This window comes from Gigantopelta aegis, chromosome 10, assembly GCF_016097555.1.
Source record: "Gigantopelta aegis isolate Gae_Host chromosome 10, Gae_host_genome, whole genome shotgun sequence".
NCBI lineage: Eukaryota > Metazoa > Mollusca > Gastropoda > Neomphalida > Peltospiridae > Gigantopelta > Gigantopelta aegis.
Window position 1 is genome coordinate 82,604,855 of NC_054708.1, and position 26,282 is coordinate 82,631,136.

A 26,282-nucleotide genomic window follows, 5' to 3' on the forward strand; every position below is an offset into this window, starting at 1 on the left:
TGTTCTAGGAATAACTTAAAAGCTACCAAGCGAAAATAAAAATCAGGTTTGTTTGTCCTAACCCGTCCAAGCCAATCCAAGCCAATCCAAGCCAATAAGTATTTACATGTTCATACACCACTAGAGTTTCGAGCATGTCTGTCCCGGGTCCGGTCTCTGGATAACCCGACCAACCTACAAAAATCAACCTGTGTCAAAATCGTTTTTGACATCTTTGGGGGATTTTTTATTATTATTTTATTTTAATATTTAACCAATTTCAATTTAGGCTTCAACAAGTATAAATTTGATCCGTTGATGATATTTTAAAACCTTGATATAATTTAACCAACATTTATTAACGTTAGTTTCGATTCGTTGGAAATTAGAAATTCTGTAAAATGCTATTCATGGTGACGAGAGCACAATTTTTTCGCGACTATATGTACGAGATCTCGGACTACATTGCACACTTCTGGGTAACAGACTCCGGGCCCATAGAGACACCCCCCCCCCATATTGGTACATGGCATGCTCTTGTGACAGGCAAAATGGGGTTTTATCTAAATCAGTCTTACGGTAGCTACATAGGTACTTTCGCGTGAGCCAGGTGAGGCTATGTATTGGCATGCTCTAACAGTCACAAAGTTTTGTCCGACACTAGGTATAGTCGATAGAATGACATCACGTTTGATATTAATAGACCTGAAACCTAATTCACTAAACTCTCGCAAGTTTGCGATCTCGCAGTGCAGTGCTAAAGGACTTGCAAAGAGGGTGCTTTGTTGTCTAACAAAGCCTAAGAGACCTTTGTGAATTAGGGCCCTGATTCAGTCCGAAAGAAGTTATATACAAGTGTTAACTCCGAGGAGAATCCACAATCGGCTGACTTACTCTGATTGGCTTGGAATAGCTGTGAGAGAGATTTTCATTACACTCGCCAAACGAAATTTTAAATAATTTTTGTCATGGGAAATCCCGAATGTTTTTATGCATGTAGTGTTTTACATTTAAAACATGTTTAAGATAAGACATTGTTTAAAAAAATAAAGAAAAAATAGGACATGTTTATTTTGTTTTGGGGGTGGGATCGGAACTATTACTGTGGCTGAAACTCGAGAGAGTCCCTTTAATTTCCGAACGGCATATGATTTTGTGCATGTAGCAAAATGATAAAGGGAACGTGCAACTATGTAACTAAACGTTTTTGAGACTGCGCTCACTTTGTATCACCTCGGTGCCTACACAGTGTCAACTTTGTATTGACTGCGATGCTGATTTCAAACGAATACATTGTATCTTTCTGACACCAGCAATAAGGCTTATTTACTTCCAAAAACAGTGATACTTAAAAAAAAAAAAAAAAATATGACGAACGATTACAGCTTTTGCACGAACGATCTGTCGTTTATGTTGATATTGGTTTTGCATAACCGACAGACGAACGACAAAATCGTTTGTGCCAAATTTTATGCCCTGAGTATATATATTTTTCCAGACTTTTTTCTCTCCAATGCCTCCAGATATTTAACTGAAACTTAGTATATAGCTTTATCATGTACATTTCAAGTTTGACTTTCATGGCGATTTACTCATTTTTGACAGTTATGGCCCTTGAACTTACAAAATATGAACATTTATTTTCCAGACTTTTGTTTGCAATGCCTCAAGATATTGAGCTGAAATGTTGTGTATAGTTTTATCATGTACTGTTACAGATCAAGTTTGACGTTACCCCATGGCCCTTGAATTGAAGGGATGCAAACATTTGTTGGGCCCAGTAGGGGACATGTATTGCATTAGCAGTACACTCAGAATGCTTGTAATATATAGGTGTGTGAAGTGTGACCAGCTCATTGTATTTATTATCTTGAAAACTAGGAGGCTGTTTGAAAAAAGTAGACAGCTATACAGGGCTCGAACGTAAGAATTTATCACCCACGGCAATTAAAAAACCAAATTGCCATTGGTGAAAGGGCCCACTGATGGCAATTTTGAGTATGTCGAGAGCAATTTTTTTTTAACTGACTTTTCCAGCAATTAAATTTGACTGAAAGGTTATTTTTCTGTATGTACTTGCAGTCAAATTTCTTCAATTTATGTCAGGAAACTTCAGTAAACAAGAATTTATTATAAATGGAATCGTGGACTACAAGCATACGGTAACATTTAACAGAACCTGGTGTTTCTGAGACAAGTTGCCCAAGTTTTCTGTGAATATGACATGAATATTGTTCTATGGATGACATTAAATTGTATAGTGTTCTCGCTGGGTGAAAATGAAAAGAGGATGGTCACGCAAACAACCCCCCCCCCCCCCCCCCCAAAAAAAAACCCCGGAAAAGCAAAAAGAAGACAGTTTGGTTTATCTTATATCGTTGAATGTTGGTTGACTGTAAAATACCTGTCCCTTATTTTCCCCCTCAGTATCTGGTACTGAAATGTTGGTACGATGTACAAGCTGCCTTATTTTGGGCACTGTTAGTTAAAACGTAGTTCAGTTAAAACAGAATGTCGGTCTGACATTCACGGGTATTCGTTTTGCTAAACTGTTTTAATATTATTTTAATAAAAAAATTTAAGATATTTGAAAAATAATACAATTTGTTTTAAGCGATCCCCTACTGTTGGATAACATTTTTCTGTTATTTTTATTTCCATCTTCATTGAGTGAATCGATCACATTGATATTCCCAACTGATAAAAAGTAGTTTCCTTTTTGTAAAGGCGATGTATATATTATTTGACACCCAAGATAAATGCTTTTAATGATGAACACTACCACTTCCGTTTTTATAAGCGATGATATCCCCCCCCCCCTCCCCCAAAAAAGAAGAAATAATAATTTTTTAAAATTTAAACATTTCTTATATTTTATAAGGAATTGCTGAATAAACAAATGACAGTAAGTGAAAATCATCAGTTACGACCAATTAAATCTGCAATTGAGGTTAAAATATAAGACACGACCGTTCTGATCACGTGACAAATTTGGCACCAAATAAGTAGTTTTTTCAGTTGGAGATTGCCGAAATGATAAAAATAAAATGTTTTTATTGCTAAAATAAATATAACTGTTATTGTTTGTATCAAACATACAAATGGATATTAGTATGGAACACAGCTGACGCTGTTAAAAAATAGTTTAAATTACGTTTTGGTAACTGCCGTATTAAAGCTACTGACGTTTTTCGTCAGTTGTGCCTTCGTACACAACGCAGCTTCTTTCCTTTGTTTGATGTCCAATGTGCAGACTGATCGATGTTTTTCAGTGTGAAAAAAGTGTGCAATTTGAAATAGCGAAGCTGGGTGCTGTAAATTATAACAGGATGCCGAAAAATAAAGAGGGAAGCAGAAAAACAAATGTGGCGGCCAAATGTGAAAATGGGTGGCATAACACGAAAGAGAGGAGGCAAATTGCAGTGAGAACGTATATTATACAATAACACAGGGTACGTGCATGACTAAATATAGTACCATTGCGTGGTACTAACTAAACGCCCATTAACTCCAACATGGACCCAAACATCTGTTTATTAATACTGGCAGATAATGTTCATATACGTTTAAACATTTTGCCGGCGGCGAGGAGCTTTACCGACGGCAGTCATTTTTATCCGGCCATTGGTGACACCCCCAACCGACGGCAGTTTATATGTCACCAACGGCAATTGTCGTTTGAGCCCTGCCATATATACTGAATGTCGTGATGTGTATAATTGTAAGAATGAAAAGTAGATGGCTATATATACTGAATGTAGTGATGTGTATAGTTATAACTTGTAAGGATGAAAAGTAGATGGCTATATATATACTGAATGTTGTGATGTGTATAGTTGTAAGAATGAAAAGTAGATGGCTATATATACTGAATGTTGTGATGTGTATAGTTGTAAGAATGAAAAGTAGATGGCTATATATACTGAATGTTGTGATGTGTATAATTGTAAGAATGAAAGTAGATGGCTATATATACTGAATGTTGTGATGTGTATAGTTGTAAGAATGAAAAGTAGATGGCTATATATACTGAATGTTGTGATGTGTATAGTTGTAAGAATGAAAAGTAGATGGCTATATATACTTAATGTTGTGATGTGTATAGTTGTAAGAATAAAAAGTAGACAGCTATATATACTGAATGTTGTGATGTGTATAGTTGTAACTTGTAAGAATGAAAAGTAGATGGCTATATATACTGAATGTTGTGATGTGTATAGTTGTAAGAATGAAAAGTAGATGGCTATATATACTAAATGTTGTGATGTGTATAGTTGTAAGAATGAAAAATAGATGGCTATATATACTGAATGTTGTGATGTGTATAGTTGTAACTTGTAAGAATGAAAAGTAGATGGCTATATATATACTGAATGTCGTGATGTGTATAGTTGTAAGAATGAAAAGTAGATGGCTATATATATATACTGAATGTCGTGATGTGTATAGTTGTAAGAATGAAAAGTAGACAGCTATAGATACTGAATGTTGTGATGTGTATCGTTGTAAGAATGAAAAGTAGATGGCTATGTATATACTGAATGTAGTGATGTGTATAGTTGTAAGAATGAAAAGTAGACAGCTATATATACTGAATGTTGTGATGTGTATAGTTGTAAGAATGAAAAGTAGATGGCTATATATATACTGAATGTTGTGATGTGTATAGTTGTACGAATGAAAAGTAGGTGGCTATATCTTCTGAACATTAGCTACTATACTGATGGTCAAAAGAAACTATATATCAAGACACTGAGAGACGATAGAAGAAAAACCAAAACATGTTCCATGTTCAAAAGATATATATTCATGAGAGTGGTGTTTTTGCATATTGGGAACAAAATTTCATTCCATAAAAGCAAAATGTCTTAAAACTGCAAACAATAAAGGAATTCAATCAATATTTTGGGGTAAAGTGTCTTTTTGCCGTCATTATATATACTGAACAAAATAAGAAACTTCCGCTAACTTTGCTTGAACATAACTTGATGAAAACAAACCGGGGGAATAATTGTTATATATGCGTTTAAAGAGTGTTCCATGATGCATCGTTTGGTGCAAAAATCATGGCCATAGGTTAACAGAAACTGGGAGAAATTTTGACCAAGTGTGGTAGGGGTTAAAAAAAAACCCACCCACTTAATAACGGGTATGACCACCTCTTGAATTGACCACTGCAGTGCATCGCAGGCGCATAGAATTGACTAAAGTGTTGATTTCTGCCTGTGGAATATTGTTCCATTCCTGAATGAGCGCTTGACGAAGTTCGTTGACGTTAGCAGGTGGGTTGGGACGACACCTCAATCGTCTGTCCAGACTATCCCAGACATGCTCGATGGGGTTGAGATCAGGACTTTTATCGGGCCAGTCATCAATGAAATCAATGTTATTTGTCCTAAGAAAATTTACAGTGTCTCTAGCTGTATGAGAGGTGGCATTATCATGCTGAAAAATTGAGATGTTGGCGTTGTTATGGAACAGAGGAATGACGTGATGAGCGAGAATGTCATCACGGTAACGTTGAGCATTTAAATTGCCATCAATGACGACTAGTGGTGAACGATAACCATGGGCAATGGCTGCCCAGACCATGACACAACCCCCACCCCCGAAACGATCTCGTTCAAGAACACAACAGTCAGCATAGCGTTCATTTCTCCTACGGTAGACGCGCACCCTGCCATCACCACGTTGTAAAGAAAATCTGGATTCATCCGAAAAAAGAACGGTATTCCAGCGTCGCCGTATCCAACGAGTGTGTACACGGGCCCGATTTAGACGATGACGTTGCGTTAAAACGCATCCGACGTAAGGACATCGTGCATGTAAACCGTTCTCCCGCAGACAAATACGAACAGTTTGCCCACTGATTAGGTTATTATGAAGCCCAGGTGTGTTAGCAGTAGTAGCAGTGGCAGTTTGGAATCGATTGCGCAAATGCATGTTCATGATATAGCGGTCTTGACCACGCGTTGTAACATGCAGACGTCCATGACGTGGCAAGTCGTTGGTGCTTCCTGTCATTCGAAATCTTACGCGAAGATTTCGTATCGCTCGACTAGAACTCTCAACATGCCTTGCAACGTCTTCTGTCGACATGCCAGCATCAAGCATGCCAATCACCCGTTCACGTAAATTATTGGGTATTCTTGGCATACTAAAAATGCTATAATGTAAAAAACTTTAATTTTTTTACAAATTTTGAAGCGTTTTCGTTCACTTGACAACAGTGTCAGTAAGACAAGTAAAACAAATTGACCAAATACTACACGGGACATATCGAACCATGCATGCAAGTGCAAATTGAATTTCACGTTGTCAACGATTAACAGTGCAAAAATAATTGATAAAATTAATGAATCCTGATAATACAACTCAAGGCTAATACTACCTATATAATTTCATTACACAATGAATTCATTAACACAACAAATACTATATGTACAAATCGGAAGTTTCTTTTTTTGTTCAGTGTATAATATTGTAAATGGTTGTTGATATGTTATTGTTTGTTTCTTGTAGGGTACTTTCCACAGCCAGCAGGCCATTGAGTATGGCACGAACATGGTGGGTGGTGTGTCGCCAGCCAAAGCCGGCCAGTCTCACCTCGGGCTTCCTGTCTTCGCAACCGTCGCAGAGGTAATTACTTGATATGCTTATGTGGGCAGGGGACGTAGCCCAATGGTAAGGTCCTCTCTTGATGCATAGTCAGTTTGGCATCAATCCCTGTTTGTGGGACCATTGGGCTATTTCTCATTCCAGCCAGTGCACCACGACTTGTGTACATATCAAAGGCCGTGGTATGAGCTTTCCTGTGTGTGGGATGGTGCTTATAAAAGATCCCTTGCTACTAATGGAAAATGTAGCAGGTTTCCTCTCTAAGACTATGTCAAAATTTCCAAATATTTGACATCTAATGATTAATAAAATCAATGTGCTCTAGTGGTGTCGTTAAACAAAACAAACTTTTTTCCCTTTTTTTCATATGCTTACCATTGCAGGGCTCGAACATAATGCTTGTACTGATAGTAATTACTGTAGTTGTCATATGAAGTGCAGTAATTCATGGGTTGGAAAAGATTATTGCTGTCAGTTGAAGAGAAATTTTTTATTTTTTTATTTTGTTTATTTTTGTTGCAAAAGTTGCTTTCAAATTGCTGTAGGCAATCTCAAAATTGCCTTAGGTGAACCTACAGAAAAAACCCACACTTTAAAAATTGCTTTACGTAACAGATTCTTAAGTTGGAGCCCTGCTTTTCTTTTACTCTCAATAGCTGATACATTCCCCTACCTGTCCAAAACTAGAGTGTTTCCAAAACAGTTTTTGTTGGTCACATTGCCTCAAGATACTAAGCTGAAATTGTGTGAATGGCTTTGTCATATGGAGTTACAGATCAAGGTTGATTTTTATGGAGATTTGCCCATCTTTGACACAGTTATGGCTACAAACATTTGTTGGGTCTGGTACGAGACATGTACTGCTTCCTATATTGTGCTGGAGTGCCATTGATTCATCCATCTGAATGAGGGCTGCACAAATGGAAAATATTTCACTAGCCCGTCAAACTAAATTTTAGTAGCCCGCCAGAATTTCTACTAGTTCACCAACCTATAGAACAATAAATTATTGTTTAAAGGTAGGGTCAACTCAAACAAGAGCCTTGTGTTGGAAAGATGCATACCCGGACCACCAACACATACTGACACTTTAGCAAATGAAAAACGCGTAATTTTAGAGTTAATAAAAAAAACCATGATTATTCCTGCCAACTGGGGGCAGCCATTTTGTTTCGTTTTTGTGACATCCGGTGGGATAGCTTGGGGCGAAGTGACGTCAGCTCCTGACCAGCTCCTGTATGTACAATGTAAACAAAAGCAGTAATTTTCAACAAGGCGCTTCTCTTTGATCAACCTGACTTGTAAAACAGCATAAATGACGTAATAATATAATAAACTATTTAACTAAATATATTTCAAGTTGCATTAACGGAACAAAATGGGGTTATAGTATTTTTCTCTGTGAAATAATCCAAAGGAAAAATGTACACTATTAGGCCTATTGATATGCTACCGTTGGAGCAAAAACGACAACCCACGATACCCAAGTGATAATTTTCTTTTCTTTGGGACTACATAATTAGTCAGTTCTGTGGTTTTAGATGGAAAAGTCTACTTAATCAATAGTTTTACAGAACTATTTACAGTAATAAACCATGTCCATTACCATTTTAGGGGCGACAGGTAATATTCCACAATACCGGTATGTATTTTTGTGTCTAGACAGCGTCAATTAATTGGCTCGTCTGGTTACCAATCAAATACACACCTGCCAATCAGGAATCACAGGTAGAAGCAACTAACAGCATAGACCAATTAACTAAGAAAACACTCTGTGTATCATTTCAGTAAGTAGGTTAATGCATGGACAAAACATTGTTAATTATTTCGACTTGTTGTGTAGCCATTTTGACAATGGTATTTTATTTTGTATTGAAAAAATAATATATATAGTTCTGGATATACTTATTGCTGGCTTACTGGGAGGTGTATTATTACAGAACATTGCAATGTATGACTATTTATCATCCCGCAAAAACCAGGTAAATTGTGTTTCTCTAGTTCTAAGGCTTATTCCTGACGTTACGCGTTAAGTATTACGTAACCACCAGCTCACCAGAGGTCGTACTCACTGAGATGGTACAAAATGGCTGTGCCTGTTATATATAATAGCCGTCATATTTAACCGTTTTATTAATTAACTATACGATTATACTTGTTGATATTAAGCAGTAATGTGCATTATATATCGTTGAATATGCATACCAGGCCAAATGCCTTAATTGTCCCTTCCTTTAACAATACATTGGAAACATAACTGATGAACTCTGTAACACAGTGCCTGTATAATACTATTATGTTGTTGTTAACACAGTTTGAAGTGTTTTTGTTTATTATTTGACCTCCAGGCGAGGGAGAAGACTGGAGCGGAGGCCACTGTTGTGTTTGTCCCCCCGCGGTTCGCAGCGGCAGCACTCATTGAAGCCATCGATGCCGAAATCCCATTGGTTGTCTGTATAACGGAGGGCATTCCCCAGCAGGACATGGTGCGAGTTAAACACAAGCTGGTGCGACAGAGCAACACACGTCTTATCGGACCCAACTGTCCAGGAATTATCAAGGTGAGATACCTACGATATAGACTTGTTTTAGCAACACACTGCTCATCGGACCCAACTGTCCAGGAATTATCACGGTGAAATACCTGCCATACGGTCTTGTTTCAGCAACACACTGCTCATCGGACCCAACTGTCCAGGAATTATCACGGTGAAATACCTGCCATACGATCTTGTTTCAGCAACACACTGCTCATCGGACCCAACTGTCCAGGAATTATCACGGTGAAATACCTGCCATACGGTCTTGTTTCAGCAACACACTGCTCATCGGACCCAACTGTCCAGGAATTATCACGGTGAAATACCTGCCATACGGTCTTGTTTTAGCAACACACTGCTCATCGTACCCAACTGTCCAGGAATTATCACGGTGAAATACCTGCCATACGGTCTTGTTTTAGGAACACACTGCTCATCGTACCCAACTGTCCAGGAATTATCACGGTGAAATACCTGCCATATGGTCTTGTTTTAGCAACACACTGCTCATCGGACCCAACTGTCCAGGAATTATCACGGTGAAATACCTGCCATATGGTCTTGTTTCAGCAACACACTGCTCATCGGACCCAACTGTCCAGGAATTATCACGGTGAAATACCTGCCATATGGTCTTGTTTTAGCAACACACTGCTCATCGGACCCAACTGTCCAGGAATTATCACAGTGAAATACCTGCCATATGGACTTGTTTTACTGTCTCGGGTTTCCACTGTTATTCAAAGGACATGATGTTTGCCTAAGTGCTATATGTCTTAGGATTCATTGCTGTCTATAGACTTGTGACTTTTCCTATCCTGTCTATGCGAAACTGCATATATAATTCCTTTTGGTGCAGTTCATAGAACAGCACATACCATGATCCTTGATTAACCAGTCATGGGGTGCTGCAGGGATGCGAGAGCTAAGCGGAAACGCATAAATGCAGCACATACCATGATCCTTGATTAACCAGTCATGGGGTGCTGCAGGGATGCGAGAGCTACGCGGAAACGCGTAAATGCGCTTTTTCATTTCGTCTATAAAAAAAAACCCGAAAAAAAACCTGATCTGCCTTTTGGCTGATGGAGACTGCCATGCTGCGCACAAGAGTTAGATCGAAAGTAGTTTCATGCATAGTACATTTCCTTGGCTGGATTTCGCCAGCTTCACTGCGATTGGCCAGTTTTGTCAAATCCAGGATATGCTATTTGAAAGCCTTTGTTCAACTTGGGAAGAAAGAAAGTGAGCAGTAAGCTTTTTTTGTTCCAGCTTCTCTCACATCCCTGGTGCTGGTTGGGATGGAGAGCAAAAAACAGTCAGAAAATGGGTCCATTAAGGTGGTTCAATATTAGCATCAAAGAAAATTCAAAGCACCTCAGCCGAGCACTTGACTAACTGAATGGGATCCTACCCCGAGATGTGAAATATAAAGCTATCGTTTAAAATCTACTCGTGGTCATTTGCTTCCCACTTCAGAAATGAATTTCTCAGTTACTATTGTTGACCTATTACTGTTTCTTGAATGAGTCTAAATTAATACAGAATTATAAAATTTGCATTGGTTATTGTTTTGTTCAAGATACACATTTTACAAATAATTCTGTTTCAGCCTGGTGAATGTAAAATAGGAATCATGCCGGGACACATTCACATGAAGGGGAAAATAGGTGAGTTGTTTAATGCATTACACCACATCTATACAGTACAGTGAGTGTCTTAAACACTTAACACATTATCGGCTGCATTTTGAAATTTTGATATTTCATTCTGATTGGTATATTACAAATAAAATACAGTTTTTAATTATGTTATTTGATATGTTACATAAATTATTAATATTTTAATATTGCATTCTTGGAAAATATTAGTATACTGTTGAATTTTTTTTTTGAAGTTTGTAATGTACACGTAATGTTTATGTAAATTTTATACACCAGATACAGAATGTATTTTATTAAATCAGTGAGTTAATACTGAGTGGCTGTCCAGTATTTGGCACTGTTTATATTAATAATATTTATGTCACAAATGTATTATTGAATATATACAAGGGGCCGGATGTAGCCCAGTGGTAAAGCACTTAGCTCATTTATGGTCAGTCTAGGATCGATTCCCTTTGATGGGTCTATTGGACTATTTCTGGTTCTAGCCAGTTCTCCACAATTGGTATGTTCTATATTGGCTGTGGGGATGCTTCATATATAAAGGATCCCTTGCTGTTGATCGGAAAGAGTAGCCCATTGTGTTGCCACAGCAGGTTTCTTATCTCATTATCTGTGTGGTCCTTGCCCATATGTCCAGTGCCATATGACTGTAATTAAAGTGTGTTGAGTGCGTCGTTAAATGAAATCTTTTGTTGGTTGAATATGTACAGGAATAGTTTCGCGTTCGGGCACGCTGACGTACGAAGCGGTCCACCAGACGTCGGAGGTCGGTCTGGGCCAGTCTCTGTGTATCGGGATTGGCGGCGACCCCTTCAACGGGACAAACTTCATCGACTGTCTCCAGGTCTTCCTAGAGGACCCAGAGACCACTGGTATGGCTGGTTTACTTGTATACTTGTCTCACTTGTTGACTCCAGTGGTAGAGTTATTAACGTGTAAGATCAAAGGATGTGGTTTATACTGTCATGCTTTGGTAAAATGGATATAAAAGATCCCTTGCTGCTTATTCAGTAGAAATAGCCTATTACCTCTCTCTCAACAATGGGGTGGGATCTAGCTCAGTCAGTGGCGTGCTAGCCTGAGGGGCTTTGGTCATAGGATCAAACCACCTTAGTGGACCCATTCTCTAATTGGGTTGTTTTTCATTCCAACCAGTATTCTCCACAGATGGTCAAAGGCCATGGTATGTGCTTTCCTGTCTGTGGGAAAGTGCATATAAAAGATCCCATGCTGCTAATGAAAAAAATGTAGCGGGTTTCCTCTGATGACTACGAGTCAGAATTACCAAACATTTGACATCCAGTAACCAATTAATTGTTAAACAAAACAAAACAAACTTTAACTCTCTGAGCAAAGCATCAAAATGACCATATGTCATCTATATCAAATAGCCATAGTTTGAAATGTTCTGAGGTGTCAAAAAATTATATTCACTGCAGGCCTTAGATTACACAGAAACAATCGTAGCTGTCACAAGAACAGATTTCTCTGGAATCAAATGTTGAAACAAGATGATGAAATATGGGAAAAAATAAACAAGAACAACATAAAAAATTATTCATTTTGCTAATTTATTTGTCTTCTATTTTTATTGCAATGTACTATATATCCATATATAATGACTAGTCCGGAAAGTTTGGGAAAATGCCCTGGAATTTGACTACACCACAGAACCTGTCTTTACTTGATCAGTACATTACAACTGTTGATTTTCACCATAAAGACACTAATATTGCATCGGCCTTGATTTAATCTGTTATTTCACTTGAGGATTGAATAATTATTAAGCCTGCTTAAACTCGTTGTTATTGACTATTTCAGGAATTGTCTTAATAGGAGAAATAGGAGGCCAGGCAGAAGAAAAAGCTGCTGAATATTTAAGTACAAATAACAAGGTGAGAAAACATTACAGGTTTGTGGAGGGACTTGACCAATTTTTCTGTTAAAAATCATCTCTTTTTTTAGATAATCTTAGAATATTGCTTTTTAATGGTACACTGTACTAATTTTTAATGGTACACTGTACTAATTTTTATTTTATATAGAATGGTGTGGGAAGAAAGTGTAGGATCGAGCAAATATTATTTATATTTAAAGGTGAAGTTTGTCTTGCTGTGATGAGTCATGGGATCAAACCCCTTGTTGGATATATTCATGTCAGTTTTCCTGTTCCAAACTGCATGATTGGCAGGCATTGATTTTGGGGTTTCTTACACACCCGTGTGTATCAAAATCGTATACAACGTATGTTGGAGATCCTTTCTGAGAGGTCATGACCCAATTTAGTGTTATTGTAAGGAGATGTAAAATGACGTCACTGGAATACTGACATCATTCAAATTCAAAATTAGCTGTATTGTTACAGTGCTTCGGCACATTAAAATGCTTGCTTTGCATCAATTTCATTTTCCAAGTGGTTGACAAATATTTTAAAGTGCTCTAGTTTTTAAGGAAAACTGATCTGTTAGTACAGTAGTGATTTAGTTATGACGTGGTATGTATGCTTAACGCCAAGTATCCATACGCCATGACCCAGTTAGGCTATGTTCTGTAACAACATAATTTAGTTCATGATATTGTTTACATTTTCATTGTTTCGAGGTATGTAAGAAATAGAATACTACATTCGTGTCCGTTTGATACCATTTATACCATACGTTTCTAAACAACTCGTAAGATAAATGGTATCAAACAGAAACTCATGTATTATTCTCTATTTCTTTCTTATATTTATTTTTTTCATAGATTCTGCTGGAATTATAAAAATAATGTAACCTTGATATTTTAGGATTCCATCTTATAATCTTATGCTTTGAACCCAAAATCTGGGATTGCCTGAAGCATGGAATCGAGCTAAATTTGCAAATGTAATTTTCCAGGTTTTTGAAAGTCAATCTATTTTGAGCTGGATCATAAAAAATTGGTTAAGAATTGTTTCCTATTTAAAATAACACAAGATAAGATCAGATAATTCCTGTTAAAATATTGTAATGTTATTATATTTTATTGATGATTGCAGAAAAATAATTGAATACTGTATATTGCTATGTATTAGCTGAGTTTTGAAGTCTAGAAATACTTTCCTAAAGAAGAGAGTCACCAGATCGGTGCATAAAATCCTTATCTCGCCCGCAGTATTCAGAAGGTTAATCTTTCTTTCGTTACATTCCAGGGTCCAAATGCAAAACCTGTAGTGTCTTTTATTGCTGGATTAACTGCGCCCCCTGGTAGACGGATGGGTCATGCGGGTGCTATCATTGCCGGGGGTAAAGGTGGGGCGGAGGAGAAGATAGAAGCCTTGAAATCAGCCGGAGTCCAAGTAACGATGTCTCCTGCTCAATTAGGATCCACCATGGCCAAGGTTTGTCTCTAATGAATTTACTACACTGTTTATAGTTTCCTGCTGGGCTCAGTTAAAATTAGAAACTTTGTGGGTTTTCTCTCTCTTTTGTTTTGAGTTGGAGTTCACCATTCAGAATATATGACATAAATAAAACCTTTTAAAGAATTGTATATATTATCTGATTTTTTATGAAACTCTTCGGCCATTTAATAATGAAATTCATTCTTCATCTTAAGCTTTGATTAACATTTGGTGGTAGTGGTAACTTTTTAATACACTTTTATGTCATCTAAAATTACAAAGGTAACTGTTGTTGTCTGTTCACATGCAAGATTTCCAATTTCTATAGACATTACCTGTCCTCAAACAAGTGCACCTCCCCCCCACGCAAGTGGTCTGGTCCGAACATCCCAACAGCCAATGGGATGGCCTAAATTCTTCTACTGCATACTGCTCTCTAGTTCCGGTCACATGACTGTAACTTCCTTCTTTTTCTCTTCGCTAAAGGGTCTGGACGTCCTTTTGCTTGGCTCTGTTTGGAGTCAACTTTTATAAGACCTTTGGTTTTGTATTAGTGTTTGGGTGAAATGTTTTTCACCTTCGTTTTCATTAGCTTTCGTATGTTCTTTTCGCGTATTTCACTTGACTTCCAAGCGTTTAATTACATGAAATGTTGTTTATATTGCCGGTTGTCGTGTCGGACGCCATTTGCAAAATGGCGTCTGTGTTGACTGGCTTTGTGTTTGGGTGAAATGTTTTTCACCTTAATTTTCGTTAGCTTTCGTTAGCTTTCATATGTCTTTCGCGTATTTCGCTTGACTTGCCAAGTGTTAATTACATGAAATGTTGTTATATCGCCGGTTGTCGTGTCGGACGCCATTTGCAAAATGGCGTCTTTATTTACCGGCTTTGTATTTGTGTTATGGTTGGTTTTTCTTTCTTTTCACAGATTGAAAAATTACTATTATCATATCTGATAATGTTCAGGCGACTAGTTCGAGCGTGTTACGCTGCAAGAAGTTAGCCGGCGGCGACCCAGGTTGTCGTGTTCGTGTGGCCTCACTTCTAGATGCGACCTTTGTGCGGGCTTGTCTGATGTCGAGTTCGCGGCTTACCTGAAGGTGGTGTCAGCGAGGACCAAGAAGGTGGAATCTTCGAGGACCAAGAAGGTGGAATCTTCGCCTTCGATTGCTGACTCCGTGGCGGAAGAGTTACGTTCAATTCTACCGACCATGCTGGAAGAAACAATGGCGTCAATGGCGACCTTACCTAAATCGGCGAGTTCGGGGTCAGGTCCGGTTCCAGTCCCCTCTTCAGGGGGTGCGGCTTCTTCAGCTCCACCGTTACTTAAGACTTCGGATGACAGGCCTGCGGTCTCTACGCAGCCCTCTAAGAAGCCGGCTCATTCAGATAGACGCTCCACGGATTCCAAGGCTCACCGATCTTCGGCGGGGAAGTCCCCTTCGGCGCATCGGAGCCGGGACCGTAGCCGTTCCACATGACCTGTATGGCTCCCTACGGGTTCCACAGATCGTCAGCGCCAACCTTCAGTTGATGTGGCTTCCAAGGCCTCCGAGGGCTAGACGGGACCATCCACGGTCCGGTTTAACCAGCGGCTTCCATTACGGTACATCGATTGGCCTGTGCTCGAGTTCTACGAGACTTTGGTGATGAAGCGCCTGCGGCATCTGTCATTGAAGAGCCCGACTCTACGGACCATATGACTATGAGGGATTGCTTGGCGGCTGTCTACGACATGTTGCCGTCCTTGCCACATCCAACGACGATGTGGTCATCCGTTCCTTGGTATCCACACGGGACCGCCCACGGTCCGGTTCTCCGGTATCTCCATCGGGCCATGACCAGAGCGACTGGCCTGTTCACGGGTGCTACGTGACTTTCTGATGATGTATCGGTTCATGCGGTGCTGGAAGATCTGGATGCGGCGGACCACTTGTCACTGAGGGATTGTCTGGCTGTCATATCTGATATGCTACCGCCGCTGGCCCATCCACCGGTTTCAGCCAAGAAGGGTCCGGGTTCGATGATCGCCACGGAGGTTCCACCGGCAGATATCGGCATTCGATCGTTGGCTGCCACAGGCCCCCGTCGGTTTACACGGCTACCAGTAACTGGCCCGTGCGTATCGTTGTTCCAGCAAGCAGACGGAGCCCTGTAACGAATTGGAAAATTGCGTCATCGGCTCACCGTTCGGTACCGTCGTCCCGTGATCGATCGAAGTGGTGCAGTGTCCAGGGTTCCACCGGCTCCTGCCGGTCCGTGTACATCGTACCGTCCACACCAGTCGGCAGCTGATTCGGCGTTCAGGGTTACACCGGCTCCTGACGGGACCGTCCACGGTCCGTGTTTCCGATGCAGCCAGTACATTGGATCGAAGTGCCTGTGCCAGGTTACTGACCGATTTTCCAGATGATGCGTCGGCACCTTCCGTTATAGAAGATCCGGACGCAGTGACCCACATGGCTGTGACTGTTTGTCTCGCTGCGGTGTATATGCTTTCGTCACTTCACAGTCCACTCGCACCATTCTAGAAGGTTTCCGTTTGAGGACTGATCCGATGTCGGTTTACTTGAGTAGACTTCGTTTGTGCCGTTCCCCATTCGTCACAACGAACGTATCCCGTCTTCAACCTATCCTTCAACGGTGTGACGCCGGCCTTGGATGACGCTGTTTCCGGCGGGACCAGACGTCTTCCTAGAACTTACAGATTGGCACGTCCTGTCGATGGCTTCAGTTCAGCGTACATGTTGTACATGGCGACCATAACTCCTCATGTGCAGGATGCCAGAGGATATGCCTTGTTCTAGCCGTCGACTTTGATGTTGGTCTACCTTATATCTTCCGTGACGTCGATGTGCACTACGATTGCACACTATCGTCAACCGACTTGCCTGAAGCGATCCATTCTTGACTTTCAGCACAAGCCGGTAATCTTGGCAGACCTGTGGTCTACATACGGCTCTTTGCCGTGAAGGGGTCGACGTTACAAGCGTTCCGGGTTGGTGACGAAGAAAGTCTACTGGTCCGGTCACTTGTGTTGAGATCCCGTGCACCGATATTCTCTTGTTCGAGGAAGGTTCAGCGACATTCGGCAGATCGTTCTCTATATCCGGTGGCGATGCAAGACAGTCGCTACTTCCGCTGGTTCCGGAAGTTATCCAGTTGCCATCACGTGGTACGGGGGTTTTACCGTCACCGTTTTCCTATGGTTCATTGCGGCTTATCAACTCACTGACGTTTACTGTTGTTACCGCCAGAGTTCGTGACCGATGCTGTCTAGATGGTCTCTGCTGCTGTTTCGCACCGGGTGGTGTGACGGCCGTGGATTTTAGCCGGTTGCTGTTTTGCGTTGCTTCACTTCCAGGTATATCGGGCATGTAGCGTAGCGAGTTGCTACGCTGTCTTGGCTCTTGCCTGTATCACGGGGTCGCTGTTTCCGATGTCTTGATTCCTGAATCACTCTATTACTGTTTCATGAAGTATCATTGCAAGAGTAATTTTGACGTCGGCGCAACATTTTATGCTTAGAGGTCGCGGTATCCAGTTTGTTTCTGAATCCATGCATTCAGTACAATAACGCAGATTTGCTGATCCGGTTACCAGTCGCCTTGCAGTCCAGTCCCTGTTGGTGGCTGTGGTTTCCAGATGAAGCCGATCTACACATCAACCTGTTGGAGATGTTGTCAGTTACGTCATCTTTCATTGGCGAGAGATGCTGTCAGGCGCCTCTCTCATGGTAGCCACAGACAGTACTACCGCGGTGGCTTATATCAACCGTCAGGGCGGAACCCACTCCAGCAGTCTGCTGCAGTTGACTTATCGTCTCTACAAGCTGGTTGACGAGATTCCGTTGCAACTTCGGGCTCGCCATATTCCAGGGGTTTCCAATGTACTAGTCGACACACTGTCTCGGCCGTCGTCTCCACAGCCGACGGAATGGATGCTCCATCCCGAAGCGTTTCGATGGGTGTGCGACAGACTTTGGACACCAAACATCGATCTCTTCGCCACACGATTCAACCATCAGCTGAGGGTTTACGTGTCTCCGGTGCTGGATCCCGAAGCTCTGGATCTCGACGCCTTGGCCATCAGCTGGGAACAGATGGACGCGTACGCTTTTCCTCCACGAATCCTCCTTCCAAGGGTGCTTCAGAGGTTTCAGCTGTACCATTGTCGCCTGTTACTCATTGCTCCAATGTGGCCATCCAGGATGTGGTATCCAGATCTAATACGTCTTGCCGATCCACATCCTTTACCGCTGCCAGACTGGGATCATCTGTTGCTGCATCCCACGTCAAGACTATACCATCCACGTCCGCAGTTGTTCCAACTGCACGCGTGGACTTTATCGCCAAGAGTTTGAGAAAGAAAGGTTTTTCTTCACAGTCTACGGCGGCCATTTTGAAAGCGCACAGATCATCTACTACTGTGGCTTACAACGTCAGATGGCTTTGCTTTCACCGAGGGTGTGTCCGGCAAAACCTCAAACCTCAGACGATCCAGATACTTCGTCTTGCTGGGTTTTTTTTGGCTGTATCTGCGGACCACTTTACGATTAAAGGGGTCTACCATCGCTGGGTACGTTTCGGTCATCGCTACTGTTCGTGATGTCGCTACTGGAACGAAGTTATCGGGTATTCCTGAGATCCATAAGATGATCAAAGGGTTTCGCCTTGATGATCAAGTACACCGGTTTCGGCCACCAAGATGGGACCTGAATCTGGTGTTACGAGCGTTATCGACCGCACCTTATGAGCCGATCGAATCCTCTTCCCTGCAAGACTTGATGCGGAAGACGGTGTTTTTACTCGGTTTTTGCCACGGCTGCCCGTGTCTCAGAACTCCATGCTCTTGATGTAGACTTGGTACGTTTTCACCAAGATCGGCGTGCAGTCAACTTGGGGTTACTCATGAACTTTGTTGCAAAGAATCAGTTACCAGACCAAGCGCCTCGTTCGTATGTTGTGCAGGCCCTCTCCTCTATCGTTGGTCCGGCGGACGTTGAGGACTTGGCGTTGTGCCCTGTCAGAGCCCTGCACCAGTACATCGAGAGGACCAGATCTTTTCGACAACATCGCAAAAGACTTTTCCTTTCCTGTAACCAGAGTCGGTTGAGGGACCTTACCAAGAACACGGTGGCCACCTGGATCCGGTCTTCTATCCTGACCGCCTATCAGAAGGAGGGTTTACCTGCTCCGTCTGCTTCTAATCCGCATGAACTCCGTGCCTTGGCTGCCACGATGTCCCTGCACTGCAACACACCCATTCAGCACATTATCACTGGTTGGTTCTGGGCTACGGACTCCATCTTCGCCAACTATTATCTGAGGGATGTCTCCACAGAAGACGTTGAGGGGTTCCATCATCTGGGTCCGGTTGTTGCTGCACAGACTCTGTTGAATACAAGCCGTCCTCGTCGCCGTTGATGTCTGTCTGATTCTGGGCTGCATACCGAGATGTCCATCGAATAGACAGATGAGGATTGCTTAGACTTTTGTTCTTTTGCACAGTTCACGTACTGGTGCCGGAACTTTTGTCTCGATAACCTTTACCCTGCACTGCATGTGGTTATTGGTTGTCGTTATTGAACTAACAGATCTTTGGTGTACTAGACAGAAAACACTCGGGGGTCTTGTTTTGTTCAATGTTCTGACGGATGCACCTCATTAGGTTGTCGCTTGTTATTGAAAAACTATAACACTTCAATACGTGAGGGTTACCTAACACCTGCATCCCTGGTGGCTACGTCTTCCCACCCTGTCAGAACCAGCATGAGATGTGGCTTCCGCCTCCTGGTCCATGTGTTCTAGGAGCCGTACCTGCCACTGCTGACGGATGCCACCATTCTGGTTGTTGTTACTAACATCACCTGCATTGGTCTGTGACGGGCATCCCTAGGATGAGGGCTTACCAAGGTTGGCCTTATTCTTCCACTAGTCAGCCTCTTTCCGGTTGGGGAGTTATCACAAGCATCTACGGATCTCGGCACCCACCACCATCTGTTGAATGCTGCACTTGTTTGAGGACAGGTAATGTCTATAGAAATGGAGAAAACTTGAGTGTTTTCTCTTTTATAGATACATTACCTGTCCTCAAGATTCATCCCGCCCGGGCCTCCCCGCTTCCTGTTCTCCGTGCGATGCGCTCAGGGAAAAAGAAGGAAGTTACAGTCATGTGACCGGAACTAGAGAGCAGTATGCAGTAGAAGAATTTAGGCCATCCCATTGGCTGTTGGGATGTTCGGACCAGACCACTTGCGTGGGGGGGAGGTGCACTTGTTTGAGGATCAAGTTTTCTCCAATGTTGGTGCATGGATAGACCATGCCATCCCTTGGTTAGATTCTTGCCCACGTTATTAATAGTAGTGATGGTTTTACTTTTCTCTGATAATTTGTGGTAACTTTCTGTAAAATTCTAGATTTTGGACACAAATTTTGAGACAGTACAATATATTGGTAAGTCGGGTACTTGTGTTGAAGTTTGTTTATAGTTAATATTATTTGTTGCTTATTCTTCAGCATCAAGAGTGGATCCAGGAGGGAACAGGGGGATCTTTAAAAAAATTCAATTTTCATTTCACGAATGCCAAACATTTGTTGCTTTTGGTCCTCTCCCTAAACCATTTTCTGGGTCCACTAGATTGCAATACTGAGGATAGTGTGTACTATTAACCAGACTGGTTAGGTCCACTTGGTACGAAAATGGCAGTAGTCTATAAGTATTATATTATTCTGGGTTTTTTATACATGCCCATCTGTGATGGGTCGTATTATGGTATGGTGTTGTCCGTCCATTCTTATGTCCGTCTGTTAACGTTTTCTTGTCCGGACCATATCTTGCACACAGATGCATACAGGACCATCAAACCTCACATGTAGGACCAACATGGGATGGCGGTGTGTCGCATACTATTACTAGGTCACTGTGACCTACTTTTTATGGTCTGCTGCACATAATAGTAAATCCTTGTCCGGACTATATCTTGCATACAGATGCATACAGGACCATCAAACCACATGTAGGAACAACGGGATGGTGGTTGGTCCAAAACAAACCGTTCATCCATCCCAACAAACCGTTCATCCATCCCAACAAACCGTTCATCCATCCCATAACATATTCATTAATATAGGCTTATCATGTACCTAACCGGTACTCTTGTTTTTTAAATGTAGTTGATTTCAGGGTGCATAAATTTGATAAGATTGATGGAAAGTGGTATAATTAGAATATATATATATATATATTAAATTGCTTTCTTTTAGCATCATTCAGGCTTTTTTAAACGTTAAAACTTGTTACTGAAAACCGTGGCTTTAGACATCACCAGTTCTGGTTGTCAATACTTGATATACATATGCCTTTATATACCTATCAAAAATTAAAGGTTTCTTTGGGAAAAAGAAATAGGTGACATAATAAATAGAATATAAAACTTTGTACCAGTTATGATAAAATTGACATGTGTATGTCACTGATGAAATAGTTTTCACTTGTCACAAGTGTTAGCTTTATTTCCCACAGGACATAGATAACTAGTAATTGCCTCATTATTCTATGGGATTAATCTTCAGTTAAGTTTAGTTAATGTAACATTTGTTTGTTTTTTTATACTCGTTTAAAACTGTTCTTTTGTTTCCTGTTCTTGTTAACAAGTTAAAAATATACTCCCCACAAAAATGTTAAGAATATCCATTCTTGTTCAGTTTACAATACTGACATTTTTGTGTGTTTGGCACAGGCATGTGTGTATGATACATGTATTACTACATTTGACCGGAAATAAAACCAGGGGGCCAAGACAACTCATTCTGAGCTTAGCATGGGGTGGGCTTATTCCCAGACAACGGGCCAGTTTTGTTAAAAAAGACTATATATATATAATAATTAAATGAACCAGAAAGAAAAGAAAAAACGTTCAGTACCACATCTATTAATTACCGTGTTCCATTTGTTATTAATGAATAAATAATAAAAATAGTATGTAATTATCAGAAACACACCTATGTTACAATTACTTACTAGTGCTGTTTATTTAATGCTGAGAAGACTTAAAACAGCAGCAATTAACAACAAATGCATTAATTAGTATATACACATTTGTGACAGACAGATGGCTTATACTCTCATCAGCTAGCTATACATGTAGTTGTCAATTTAGGTCATTGCCACTGTTCATAGCCAATCAGAATGAGGAATTTTCCAAATTAGCATTAATGGTAGACCCAGTGTGGTTTCAGAAATTGACATTGGTTTTAGTTCAGACTTGGGCTTGGGTAGATCAAAGAAATACTGCCAACATGAAATTGAAAACAATGTTACACACTGGTAGACTGCTAAATCTTACTGGTGGTAAAATATGGTGTTACATTTGTGCTTAATTGTTTGCTACAGTGTTCATGCAAGAGATGTGACCTTTTAAATGAACTTTGAGCAAACTTGCATTTTCGTTTTATTTACTGTGATAAGGGGATGAGGTGGAGATGGTCTTATTTATGAATAAGGGCCTAATTTCTTAAATGCTGTCAAAACAGAGGGGTCTTATTAAAAGACATGGGCTAATTTCCGGTCAAATACGTTATTGTCATAATTAAAATAAGTCGACATATGGTTGGAAAGATGATTTATGATGCTTATTGTTTGTGGGAAGTATATAAATCAACATTTATATTGACGATAATCATGAACTGTAAATATAGGTAGTGTTTTTGAGTATAATTTGATGCTTATGACAGAATTAAAACGGGTGAAATTGAGATGATTTGTATTTCAAATTGATATGTGACTTTATCCAAGTAGTTCTTGTATCTGTTAAGCTACATACATGTATATTAACAATTATTGTTTTTAGACGTATGTTTAAATGTTTTCAACTTTATTATGATACGAAATCATTTTACACAATACAGTATAAGTTTAATTTATTGTCCATTATTGTAGAGTAATTTTTGCATTATATCAAGTTTGTGTTTAGTACCAAGCATATTTTGTATGATCAAGCCACTGAATGTCAACAAAATGACATGGTATTACGTTTTAAATAAGAAAGAAATAAACATCAAGGTAATAAACTTTCCCATCCCCACCACGGGCCAATTTCACTAAACATTGTAAGTTTACGTCTACGACTAGCAGTTATACCGGGCATATGTTTACACGTGTTTGGTATCTATTTCACTAAACATTGTAAGTTTACGTCTACGACTAGCAGTTATACCGAGCATATGTTTACACGTGTTTGATATCTATTTCACTAAACATTGTAAGTTTACGTCTACGACTAGCAGTTATACTGAGCATATGTTTACACGTGTTTGATATCTATTTCACTAAACATTGTAAGTTTACGTCTACGACTAGCAGTTATACTGAGCATATGTTTACACGTGTTTGGTATCTATTTCACTAAACATTGTAAGTTTACGTCTACGACTAGCAGTTATACCGAGCATATCTTTACACGTGTTTGATATCTATTTCACACGGAAAATTACACCATTACGGAAGATGGAGCATTTTAATGACAAAAGAAAATTAAATATGTGTACTTTAAACTATATTTGTTGTACTGTGATAGTAAGAAGAATTATGGTTTAGTTGTAGATTTACATTTATGTGCAAAACTAGACTTACAATATTTTTTTAAATTGGGTCCTGGACCTTACATCGGGTATATCAAAGGTTGTGGTATGTGCTGTCCCATTTATGGAAAGTTGCCTATAAAAGATCCCTTGTTGCTAAATGAAAACATGTAGCAGGCTTCCTTTTAAGACTGTGTAGGTGTCCGAATGTCTGTGATTTATTAATTAATGGTCTCTAGTGGTGTCATTAAACTTATACTTTTCCATTTCAATAATATCAAATGACTGGCTTTAATTAAGTGAAAGAGTGTTTTTGCAGAAAGCTTTGCCATTAAATACCTCATTTCTCTCTTTAATTGTTTTACTTTTATTTCAGTCAATAGTCATAATTGAATTATTATAGAAATATTTACTTTTTATTAATTGTTTTTTTTCACTTTTATTTCAGTTAATAGAGAAAGCTGGGCGATAATGCAAAGATCTGTATAAAGTGGGTACACAGCAATGTAGTGTGAGGAGTAACATGTTGCTACCATGTCTTCAAAATCGTGATTACGGGTGCAGTGTCATTCACTTGTAACCTACCTGTATGTTAGATTTTCTGTCATCTTGGGGTTTCCAGCAATATTTATTGTAAGCATGATCCAAAACCAAGCAGACTGGTGATTTCTCTTAATTCATGTTATTGTTTCAAAGGTATTCACTGGGTTTTTTTGTTCTTGTTTTCAAAAATAATTCTGGAAAAACATAAAGTTGGTCAAAACATAAAAAAAATAATTTGAAAGCAAATCAAGTGCAGTATTATAAACAACGAAACGTAATACAATTTTGCTGGGTTCATACAAGTCATGGAAATCCTAGAAGTGTTCATTTCAAGGCCTGGAAAGTCATGGAATTTTGAGTTGGGTTATGGAAAGTTATGAAAAATGAATTATAAATAGCGACTAATGACTTTGTTTAATATTGTATGGCAGGGGACAATATTTCAAAATCTTAGGTAACCAAAAGTGGATTTTTTACTGGCTAGATAACCAATAGTTGTGTCAAATTTAAATTATATTTCAATAACTGGTGGGTATATTGTATGAATATAGAAGAGGGCCTCGTAAGTTGTCAAACTTGTGCCCAATTCTTTTGTTCTTTGTCCAATAAAATATGTTTGCAATCAGTCAACTGGTGGGTTACCTAATCCTAACACTGGTACTTGTATTTTAAACAAACTGATTTTGCTGTGAGATTTTGGAATACATGAATAAAATTGTAGTAATCTTGAATTTTTATTTCTTGAATATAACAATTCTCCATGTAACTATGAAATTAAACTTGCATAATGGACACATGGACAGAATGAACAATGGTTCGCTTGAAATATTGTGCCCTGGTATGACAGGTTTATAAATACATTGATATTACTTTGACTATAATTACATGCACATTGCTAACAACTCATGATGTACAATTATTTAGAGTAAATTAGAGAAGATGTTTATTTTTTTCTCTTATTTTTTTAATTTTTATTTTTTGATTCTAATCAGTGGAATAAAAATGCACTGCCACAGTTGTAGAACTATCTTCTGAATATTGTACAAACCATCACATTTAATCATTAAACTAGCTTTACAAACTGATAATACAGATACATGTTTGTGTTTACATGATATATGGGACAGATTGTGAAAATGTATGAGAAATTGCTGAGAAATAATTAATAACACAGACCACAGATGAAGAAACAAAAATATCTCGCTAGTCCATCTGACCTCTCATGTTGGGTGAACATACTTTCTGTAGCCCTGCAGACATATTTTACATTGTAACACTAGGTTCATTTATATTTGTTTTAAAATAATTTAATACATATTGTAATCGTCTGCTATAGCATATCGGCTCCCACTCACTATACTGGGGATGTGGGGATGGGTTGTTGTTTTTTGGTCCATTTTTTATTTTCTTTGTCCTGTTACTAGTATTTAAAAAAAAAAAAAAAATTAAAATCAGCAGAAAAGTAAAAGAACAATCACATACTAGTAAAAAAGGGAACTTGGGTTAGTAGTCGGTGGTTCTGGAGATGGTGTGACTGCTTAACCAAATGTGTTGATTCATTTGAATGAATAAAATCAATTGTTGTTTTTTCTTTTCTTATTGTGGATTATTTTGTTTTTGATTTGTTGTGGACAGAAAATTTCATTTTAAAACATCTGCACAAGTTATTTCTGTATATTTAGTGTTAGTAATTATAGTCATCACAAGATTTGCAGTATATTTCAATTAATAGTTTTCCAGGACCATACGTAGCATGGGGAGCAAGTTGGTAGTTACACTTACTCCTACCCTCCACCTCGTAAACCTCCATCACCCCACCCCCGGTCCAGAAATAAAATCCCTGCACCGCAATAAAATCAATCATTACGTCAGTGTGTTTGAGAGAAATGCTGCCGAATCATATTTTCCGTAAGTTAACAATGTCAGCATGTTTGCCCTTGTCCTCAAAGGAGATAGTCACCTATCTATTGATAAAGCAAATTTGAAGTTA

General features: G+C 39.5%; 1 protein-coding gene across 2 annotated transcripts in view; it reads left to right on the forward strand.

Annotated features, from left to right (window-relative positions):
• LOC121382532 (succinate--CoA ligase [ADP/GDP-forming] subunit alpha, mitochondrial-like) overlaps nt 1-25,881 on the forward strand; it is a 37,458-nt gene extending 11,577 nt beyond the window's left edge. The window contains exons 3-10 of one of the 2 annotated variants that reach the window (XM_041511990.1): nt 6,502-6,618; nt 8,946-9,158; nt 10,750-10,807; nt 11,515-11,676; nt 12,626-12,699; nt 13,977-14,165; nt 20,587-20,623; nt 24,198-25,881. In XM_041511990.1, coding sequence (XP_041367924.1) covers nt 6,502-6,618; nt 8,946-9,158; nt 10,750-10,807; nt 11,515-11,676; nt 12,626-12,699; nt 13,977-14,165; nt 20,587-20,623; nt 24,198-24,238 — 891 coding nt within the window. In that variant the 3' untranslated portion in view covers nt 24,239-25,881. The remainder of the gene's footprint in view (nt 1-6,501; nt 6,619-8,945; nt 9,159-10,749; nt 10,808-11,514; nt 11,677-12,625; nt 12,700-13,976; nt 14,166-20,586; nt 20,624-24,197) is intronic. The other variant, XM_041511991.1, reaches the window with a different exon arrangement.
• The last annotated feature ends 401 nt before the right edge of the window (nt 25,882-26,282 follow it).